The sequence below is a fragment of the Callithrix jacchus genome, chromosome 22 (assembly GCF_049354715.1).
Source record: "Callithrix jacchus isolate 240 chromosome 22, calJac240_pri, whole genome shotgun sequence".
Taxonomy (NCBI): Eukaryota; Metazoa; Chordata; class Mammalia; order Primates; family Cebidae; genus Callithrix; species Callithrix jacchus.
The window spans coordinates 43,005,539-43,015,346 of NC_133523.1; the positions used below are offsets into that span (position 1 = coordinate 43,005,539).

Consider the following 9,808-nt stretch of genomic DNA (forward strand, 5'->3'; position numbering starts at 1 on the left):
TGGCCTCAAGTGATCCACCTACCTTAGCCTCGGAAAATGCTGGGATTACAGGTGTGGGCCACCAGCACCCAGCCAACAACCTTAGAGGAAGCCCAGCCTTCCTCTAAGCTGTGTTACAAAGTGATTCAACATAAATAATTTCTTTAAGCAGGAAGGAAGATAGGAGAGTTTTACAGAACACTAATACTTCCATTTATCCTCTGTCGTATTTTGTATAAAGTGACTTTTGAGATGAAACAGCTAAGGCCATTTGCTACCATGCTCTAGGATCACCAGCGATATTTTGGACAGTTTATCAAGCCCAGCACTTTCTGTAGGGCACGTTGGGAGCCAGATGTAGGACTGAGGGCCCCACAGGGTCGTGGGGTGAGCCTTATGCTGTGCTGAGGTGCGGGATCCGAGAAATAAAAAGATAGGGCACAGAAGTACAAGAAAACACAGCTGGGCTCGGGGGGGCCACGCCATCTGTGAGTGTAGTCAGACGAGGCCCTGAATGTCCAGAAGCGTGAGTATTCATTGTGCATAGGTTAGGGGGCAGGGCAGTGAGTGAAATCATCTTTAAGGATAGTGATTGGGTTGTGAGCAATAAAACATGGGGTCCACCCCCATTAGGTCACCTAGGCCAGGAGGTGGACAGTGCACAGCAAGGGGCCCATTCCCATGAAGGCAAGGGCCATGCTCAGTAAGGGGTCCACCCCCATTAGGTCACCGAGGTTTGAAGGTGGGCTGTGTGCAGTGTGCAATACTTCTATCTATGGTTAAACTACTTCTAAGAAGATTTATAGGAGGATGCTTTAAGTCACATAGCAGTGACAGAACTGTCAAGGTTACCACCACCTTCTGGCAGCTTCCAGCGGGTTCTATGGGAAGATGCTTTTCAAGCAGCACAGTAGCAAGAGCTGGTAAGTTCACAGTCACCAAGGTGGATTGCCGTTCTGAGGGCAGCCTTCCACAAGAACTGGAGCAAGGTCCTACAACTCCTTTATCAGGAGGAGTGGCTCTCGCCCCAAGCCTGCCATACAGCGGGTATCTTTACGATACTGAACGCTGCCGCCTGGGCCATGGATTCTTGTCCTGGCATAACTGTTTGTCCCTTAAATCATGCTCTGCACTGTGTCTGCTCTAGGCATTCCTCCAATTATAAGCTGCTTATTCCTTAATTCATGGTCTGTACTGTGTCCACTCTAGGCATTCCTCCAATTATGAACTAAGATATAATTATAGGTATATATGTAGGGAAATATTCTTTAGGCACTCATACTGTTAACTATTATATGATTATATAGAGAGGATTATATAAAGGGATTCGTCAAGCCCTATTTCTATAAACTATTATATGATTATGTAAAGGATTATATAAAAGGAAATAGCTGAGTAGTGACACTATAAAGTGAGATATTCCTCAAGCCCTAACTGTGCCAGGGTTCTGCTCAGCTCTCATTCCTCGGTGCTTATATGGGGGGTTACCCACACTTTCAAGGTGAAGGAAGCAGTATTACATGAGAAAAATGGAGAGATCTCAGCTTACAAGGGAGAAATGTCTAATCATCAGAATCGAATGGATGAATCATCCTTTATTTTGCCCATTCCCTCTAGATGGACACTTAGGTTCTTTCTGTCTTTCTTCTTCTTGTTCTTGTTCTTCTTCTTTTTTTAAATCAAATTGCCTTGCTGTAGTCTTTCTTCTTTTCTTGTTTTAAATAGAGATGGGGTCTCACTGTGTTGCCCAGGCTGATCTCAATTTCCTGGGCTCAAGCAATACCTTCTCCTTGGCTTCCCAAAGTGCTGAGATTACAGGGTTGAGCCGCCGTGTCCAGCCCTGTTTATATTATTATTATTCCAGAATAATAAAAGTTTACATCCCAGTTGTAAAGTTCCTCGGTCAAAGGGTGCATATGTTCTTGACATGATAAGATTTCCTGCTAAGTAGCTTCACCCGTTTCCACGCCTGCCATCAGGGCGAGAGAGTGCCCCCTAGAGGACATGCTCGACAATGCCTGATACTTTCACTCTAAAACGTAGCTTTCAATTGAACTGAAAACAAATTGGTCAATTTAATGGGTAAACATGACCTCTCCTTATGTTAATTTCTGCACTCTTGACTTCCAGGTAGGCAGGACATCTTTTCCTAAGCTTAAAGGCCACCTGTACTTGTATCAGTTGTCTTTTTTGCACCCTAATTTTTAAAATTGGGGTTCATTGATTACATAATACACACACACACACACACATATATCACTGTTCTCCTTATACTCTGGATCCTAACCCCTGGTACTTTTGTTAATGTTAGTATCTTCATCTCTTCTCGAAGTTTGTGGCTTGTCTTTTCACTTTCGCTTTTTTTTTTTTTTTTTTTTTTTGAGACAGAGTCTCACTCTGTCACCAGGCTGCAGTGCAGTGTCATGATCTTGGCTCACTGCAACCTCCTCCTCCCGAGTTCAAGCGATTCTGTTGCCTCAGCTTCCCAAGTAGCTGGGACTCCAAGCACGTGCCACCACACTCAGCTCATTTTTGTATTTTTAGTAGAGATGGGGTTTCACCATGTTGGCCAGGATGGTCTTGATCTCTTGACCTCGTGATCTGTCCACCTCGGCCTACCAAAGTGCTGGGATTACAGGTGTGAGCCCCCGTGCCTGGCTGTGCAGCCATTTAAAAAATAGGTCCCAGTGCCCTGCGTGGACCAGCACTGAGTCCATGCAGGGACTGAGTCTCTGTCCCCGCTCCCTGAGACTCTGTACCCGCTCCCTGAGACTCTGTACCCCTGTCTCTAAGAAAATGCCTGTCTCTCTGAGTCTTTGTCTCCCTCTTTCTCTGAATCTCTGAGTGACACCCCACATCCTCTGCCATCATCTCTCTGGGTCTCTGCCCACCCCACTCCCTCTTTCTTTCTTTCATTTTTGAGTAAACCTCGGGTGTCTAGGGTCCTGGTCCTGCCCAGTGGAGGCTGCAGCTTTATCTGAAGCATGGCATTGGGGAGACTCAATTTTCCTTGGCATCTTGTGACATTTGAGTGACCCTTGCGGCATCTCCCCACACCGCAGGCTGACCCCAGGTTTGTACGACCTGGGCCGCGCTGTCTTCTGCCTCGACTTCATGGTTTTCACGCTGCGGCTGCTGCACATCTTCACAGTCAACAAACAGCTGGGGCCCAAGATCGTCATCGTGAACAAGATGGTGAGCGAGGGGCGGGGCTGAAGTGGGCGGGGCCAGAGGGAAAGGGGTGGGGCCAGGGAAGGAGGGGTCTGTGGAGAAAGGGCGGGACTTTGGGGAGCAGGGGGCGTGGCTTTGGGATGTAGGGGTGGGACCAGAGTAGGGAATGGTGGGGCCGGACTCAGCTGCATCTCCCCGCAGGTGAAGGATGTGTTCTTCTTTCTCTTCTTCCTCGGCGTGTGGTTAGTGGCCTATGGCGTGGCCACGGAGGGGCTCCTAAGGCCCCAGGACAGTGACCTCCCAAGTATCCTGCGCCGTGTCTTCTACCGTCCCTACCTGCAGATCTTCGGGCAGATCCCCCAGGAAGACATGGACGGTAAGAAGAGATGACAGGGCCTGACAGACTCCCTCTGAGCCTCTCTGTCCCCGCTCCCTGGGTCTCTGTACCCCTGTCTCTAAGAAAATGTCTTTGTCTAAGTCTCTGTCTCCCTCTTTCTCTGGATCTCTGAGTGACACCCCACATTCCCCCGCCATCATATCTCTGGGTCTCTGCCCACACGGCTTTTGTCATCTCCTTCCTTCCTTCCTTCCTTCCTTCCTTCCTTCCTTCCTTCCTTCCTTCCTTCCTTCCTTCCTTCCTTCCTTCCTTCTTTCCTTTCCCTTTCTTTCCTTCCTTCCTTCTTTTCTTTTTTCTTTTCCTTCCTTCCTTCTCTCCTTCCTTCTTTCTTTCTGGTTTGAGATGGATTTTTACTCTTGTTGCCCAGGCTGAAATGCAATGTCGTGATCTCTGCTCACTGCAACTTCCACCTCCCAGGTTCAAGCAATTCTCCTGCCTCAGCCTCCTGAGAAGCTGGTATTACAGGCACCCGTTACCATGCCCAGCTAACATTTTTGTACTTTTAGTAGAGACGGGGTTTCATCATGTTGGCCAGGCTCGTCTCAAACTCCTGACCTCAGGTGATCTGCCTGCCTTCACTTCCCAAAGTGGGATTATAGGCGTGAGCCACTGGGCCTGGCTGTCTTTCTGTCTTTGTTAGATCTCTGTCCCCTTTGCCCCATCTCTGAGTGTCTCCCTTCACAGTGGCCCTCATGGAGCACAGCAACTGCTCATCAGAGCCCGGCTTCTGGGCGCACCCTTCCGGGACCCAGGCGGGCACCTGCGTCTCCCAGTATGCCAACTGGCTGGTGGTGCTGCTCCTCGTCATCTTCCTGCTTGTGGCCAACATCCTGCTGGTCAACCTGCTCATCGCCATGTTCAGGTGAGGCCTGACGGCTCTCCGATCCGACCCCACCCAGCATGACCCGTGACCCTCTCATGACTCTCAAACCCTGTCTAATCAATTTCTGTCTTTAGTTCCTGATCTCTGATCAAATCTAATGCTGCCTTCTCCCCAAATTCAACCAGACCCTGCTCTTGACTTGGATTTTGGACTGATTCTCTCCCTGAATCCAGATTGAACTTTCTTTTTTTGTGAGACGGAGTTTTGCTGTTGTTACCCAGACTGCAGTGCAATGGCACGATCTCGGCTTATCACAACCTCCGCCTTCTGGGTTCAAGCAATTCTCCTGCCTCAGCCTTCTGAGTAGCTGGGACTACAGGCGTGCACCACCATGCCCAGCTAATTTTTATATTTTTAGTAGAGACGGGGTTTCACCTTGTTGACCAGGATGGTCTCGATCTCTTGACCTCGTGATCCACCCGCCTCGGCCTCCCAAAGTGCTGGGATTATAGGCGTGAGCCACCCCGCCTGGCCCAAACTTTCTTATTTTTATTGTTTTGAGACAAGGTCTCACTCTGTCACCAAGGCTAGAATGTGGTGGTGTGATCATAGCTTACTGCAGCCTCGACCTCCTGGGTTCAGGCAATCCTCCTGCCTCCGTAGCTGGGACTACTTAAAATTAGCCGGGCCACTATGCCTGATTAATTAAATTTTTTTTTTTTTCAAGAGAGGGTCTCACTATGTTGTCCAGGCTGGTCTCAGACTCCTGGACTCAAATGATCCTCCCTCCTTAGCCTCTCAAATTGCTGGGATAATCTGTTGCCCAGGCTAGAGTGCAGTGGCACGATCTCGGCTCACGGCAACCTTCGCTTCTCCCTTCCCCTTCCCAGTACAAGGGATTCTTGTGCCTCAGCCTCCCAAGGAGCTGGGACTACAGGTGCATGCCACCACAGCCAGCTAAAATTTTGAATTTTTAGTAGAGACAGGGTTTCTCCATGTTGGCCTCGAACTTTTGACCTCAAGCCTCCAAAATTGTTGGGATTATAGGCGTGAGCCACTGCGTCCAGCCAACTTTGTTTTTATTGTGGTAAAATTATATACAATTTGCCATTTTTACTTTTTTTTCTTCTTCTTTTTTAGACAGTCTCGCTTTGTCACCCAGGCTGGAGGAGTCTAGTGGTACGGTCTTGGCCTGCTACAATCTCCGCCTCCCAGGTTCAAGGGATTCTTCTGCCTCAGCCTCCTGAGTAGCTGGGATTACAGGCGTGCACCACCATGCCCAGTTCATTTTTGTATTTTTAGTAGAGATGGGGTTTCGCCATGTTGGTCAGGCTGGTCTCGAACTCTTGACCTCAGGTGATCCACCCGCCTCAGCCTCCTGAAGTGCTGGGATTATAAGCATGAGCCACTGCACCCGGCCCATTTTTAGGTATACAAGTCAGTGACATTAATTATATTTACAGTGCTCTGCAACCATCACCACTACCTATTTCCAGAACGTTCTGTCACCCAGAACAGAAAGTGCATGCCCATGAAACAAGAACTCCCCAATTCCCCTCCCCACAGGTCTTGGTAACCTCTAATGTATTTTCGGTCTCCATGGATTTGTCTAGATGTTTCATGTACGTAGAGTTAGGCAATATTTGTCTTTTTGTGTCTGGCTGATTTTACTGAGCATATTTTCAAGGCTCATCCATGTTGGAGCATGCATCAGAACTTCATTCATTCCCTTTTATGAGTGAGTAACATTCCATTGTATGAAGAGACCACATTTGGACCCGGCGTGGTGGCTCACGCCTGTAATCCCAGCACCTTGGCAGGCTAAGGTGGGTGGATCACCTGAGGTCAGGAGTTCGAGACCAGCCTGGCCAACATGGTAAGTTCCCATCTCTACTAGAAAGTTAGCTGGGCTCGTGCCTGTAATCCCAGGTACGACAGGAGGCTGAGGCATGAGAATCGCTTGAACCCAGAAGCGGAGGCTGCAGTGAGCCAAGATCGTGCCACTGCACTCCAGCCTGGGCGACAGAGCGAGACTCCATCTTAAAAAGAAAAGACCGCATTTGGTTTAGCCATTCATCTGTCGATGGACACTTGCGTTGTTTCTGCCTTGGCTGTCGTGACTAATGTTGGTTGTAGCGCTGGCATGGAAGTATCTATTTGAACGGTGGTTTTTATTTTCTTTGGTTGTGTATCAAAGTGAAATTCCTAGGTCATATGGTAAATTTATGTTTAGCTTTTTGAGAAACCACCAAACATTTCCACAGCAGCTGCACCATTTTCTGTTCTCACCAGCAGCGTATGAGGGTTCTAACTTCTCCACATCCTAGCCAACACTTGTTATTTTTCTTTTGTAAAAATTATTATTTTTTTTTTTTTCTGAGACACAGTTTTGCTCCTGTTACCCAGGCTGGAGTGCAATAGCAGGATCTCGGCTCACTGCAACCTCCGCCTCCTGGATTCAGGCAATTCTCCTGCTTCAGCCTCCTGAGTAGCTGGGATTACAGGCATGCACCACCGTGCCCAGCTAAGTTTTTTGTATTTTTAGTAGAGACGGGGTTTCACCATGTTGACCAGGATGGTCTCAATCTCTTGACCTCGTGATCCACCCGCCTCGGCCTCCCAAAGTGCTGGGATTACAGGCATGAGCCACCGCGCCCGGCTCTTTTGTAAAAATTATAGTCATCCAGCTGGGCGTAGTGGCTCATACCTGTAATCCCAGCACTTTAGGGGGCTGAGGTGGGAGGATTGCTTGAGCCCAAGACATTGAGACCAGCATGGGCAACATAGCGAGGCTGCTGTGTCTACCAAAACACCAGAAATGAGACATAACTTCACATATGCAGCCTCAAGCTCCTGGGCTGAAGTGATCCTCCCGCCTAAGCCTCCTAAGTAGCTGGGACTACACTTACGTGTCACCACACCTGGGTGATTTTATTTTTAAATTTTATTTATTTATTTATTTATGATGGAGTCTCCCTCTGTCACCAGGCTGGAGTGTAGTGGCGCAATCTCGGCTCACTGCAGCTTCCGCCTCCCAGGTTCAAGCGATTCTCCTGCCTCAGCCTCCCAAGCAGCTGGGACTATAGGCGCGTGCCAGCACACCCGGCTAATTTTATGTATTTTTAGTAGAGATGGGGTTTCACCATCTTGGCCAGGCTGGTCTAGAACTCTTGACCTCAGGTAATCCACCCACCTCAGTCTCCCAAAGTACTAGGATTACAGGCGTGAGCCACAGTGCCCTGCCCTAACCTGACTTCTGATCGCATCCTGTAACCTGTGACTTTAGTGATCTTGACTTTTGTCCGCTGCGATGGACTTTGAACAATTATTACCTGGCATCCAACCTTGCCCCCCACCCCTCCGGGGGCAGGGCTCTGACCTGAAGTGACCTTTGACTTTGACCTCTCGCCTCTGCAGCTACACGTTCGGCAAAGTACAGGGCAACAGCGACCTCTACTGGAAGTCGCAACGCTACCGCCTCATCCGGGAATTCCACTCTCGGCCCGCGCTGGCCCCGCCCCTTATCATCATCTCCCACTCGCGCCTCCTGCTCAGGAAATTGTGCCGGAGCTCCCGGAGCACCCAGGCGGTCATCGGGGATTTCCGTGAGAACAGAGCTTGGCTTAAAAAGGAAAAATACAAGAGACCGGGAGCCTGGAAGGCGAGGGGATGGGGGCATGCCCCTAATGACTAGTGGGCGTGGCCTAAGAGTGAGGGGCGGGGTTAAGCAGCACGGGTCGGTGCTTAAGTACTGAGGGTTGGGCTTACGGGTGAGGAGCGGGGCCTGTTCTCGAAACACCTGGGGACGGGTGTGGGAGAGGGTGCTCTGATGGGGTGGCTGGGCTTGGGAAGGGGCGTGGCCTGAGCTCTCTAACTCTGTCCGCCCCTGCAGGAGTCCCTCTTTCTAAGGAAGCCGAGCGGAAGCTGCTGACTTGGGAATCGGTGCAAAAGGAGAACTTCCTGCTGGCACGCGCTCGGGACAAGCGGGACAGCGACTCCGAGCGTCTGAAGCGCACGTCGCAGAAGTGAGGGGTGGGCCTGGTCGGGGGCGGGGCTTCTGGCCTTGGGGGATCCCGACGTTCGCCGAGCGGAGAAAAGAGGTGGGGTTTACACGGAGCCGGGAAGAGGGTGGAGCCTGGGGGCAGGGCGCTGGGACGGAGGAAAGAGGCCGGGAAGCAGGCGGAGCTTCGGGCGTGGGTGGGCTGCGGGTGCCCCCAATAAGAGGCCTTCCCTTCGCAGGGTGGACAATGCGCTGAAACAGCTGGGACACATCCGCGAGTACGAACAGCGCCTGAAAGTGCTGGAGCGGGAGGTTAGGGCTTGGGGCCTGGCTGGGGGACTGTGGCGGGGGTCTGGCAGGGGTTCGGTCTCCTGCTCTGACATCCCTCCTGCTCCCCAGGTCCAGCACTGTAGCCGCGTCCTGGGGTGGATGGCCGAGGCCCTGAGCCGCTCTGCCTTGCTGCCCCCAGGAGGGCCGCCACCCCCCGATCTGCCTGGGCCCAAAGGTCAGTGTGTAGGATGAGCCTGTGCATCTCCAGCCTCTGTTCCTGTATTTTTGCGTTTTTCTCTCTCGGCGCCTTTCCAGTGGCCCTGGGTCACTCTTGGTCTCCTTTGGGCATTTTGTCCTCCTGTCTTCGTGTTTCTTCTTTTTTTGCCAGTCCCCCAGTTTTTCTCTCCCCCTTTCCCCGCCAATCACCTGTTCTTTCCTCTGTCTTCCCCCTAGACTGAGCCCTGCTGGCGGACTTCAAGGAGAAGCCCGCTCTAGGGTTTTGCTCCCAGAGTAAGGCTCATCTGGGCCTCCGCCCCTGCACCTGGTGGCCTTGTACTTGAGGTGAGCCCCGCGCCCATCTGGGCCGCTGTCGGGACCACCTTTGGGAGTGTCATCCATACCAACCACAGCATGCAGCTCCTCCCAGAACCAGCCGAAGCCTGGGAGGAGGAAGTCCTGGAGACCCGGCTGTAGTCCAGGGACAGGCTGGAGGGTCCTTGGGGTAACGGGGACCACAGACCCCACTCGCAGATTCCTCACACTGGGGAAATAAAGCCATCTGATGGGAATCGTGTCCGGAGGCTTGATTCTTGGGGGAACTGGTGGGGGACTAGACCCTTCCAGGAGGGGGGCTGGAGCTGGGGTGGTGGGTTTGGGGTTCTTGGTGGGTTTGCTGCTGCTATTTTGGAGTCCCTTTCTTCCTCTCAGGCTTAGTGTTTCTGCCTGACTGAGACCCAGCACCTTCTGTCTGCACGGTTCTGGCAGCTGTCACTTCTGTAGGACAGGACCCCATGTGTACCCCCTCCCACCCAGTTTCAGCTTTCCAGTGGAAAAAGAACTCAGTGATCATAGTGAATTATCTCCTGGAGAGGGGCTGGGCGGGTGTTGTGTACATCTGCTTTGGCAATAGGGAAACGGAGGACGCAAATTTGGATAAATGCATACGTGT

The 9,808-nt window shown here is 51.3% G+C and overlaps 1 protein-coding gene across 18 annotated transcripts in view; it reads left to right on the plus strand.

Annotated features, from left to right (window-relative positions):
* The window catches only part of TRPM4 (transient receptor potential cation channel subfamily M member 4), a 44,635-nt gene extending 35,207 nt beyond the window's left edge, over positions 1-9,428 (plus strand). For 12 of the 18 annotated variants that reach the window (XM_035285307.3, XM_035285308.3, XM_078359386.1 and 9 more), the window contains 8 exons: positions 3,042-3,174; positions 3,352-3,526; positions 4,232-4,409; positions 7,788-7,975; positions 8,263-8,395; positions 8,610-8,682; positions 8,770-8,875; positions 9,094-9,428. In XM_035285307.3, coding sequence (XP_035141198.3) covers positions 3,042-3,174; positions 3,352-3,526; positions 4,232-4,409; positions 7,788-7,975; positions 8,263-8,395; positions 8,610-8,682; positions 8,770-8,875; positions 9,094-9,098 — 991 coding nt within the window. In that variant the 3' untranslated portion in view covers positions 9,099-9,428. Of the gene's footprint in view, positions 1-3,041; positions 3,175-3,351; positions 3,527-4,231; positions 4,410-7,787; positions 8,141-8,262; positions 8,477-8,609; positions 8,683-8,769; positions 8,876-9,093 lie in introns of those variants that run through there. The other 6 variants (XR_013530833.1, XR_013530834.1, XR_008478441.2 and 3 more) reach the window with 5 other exon arrangements.
* Positions 9,429-9,808: the final 380 nt, after the last annotated feature.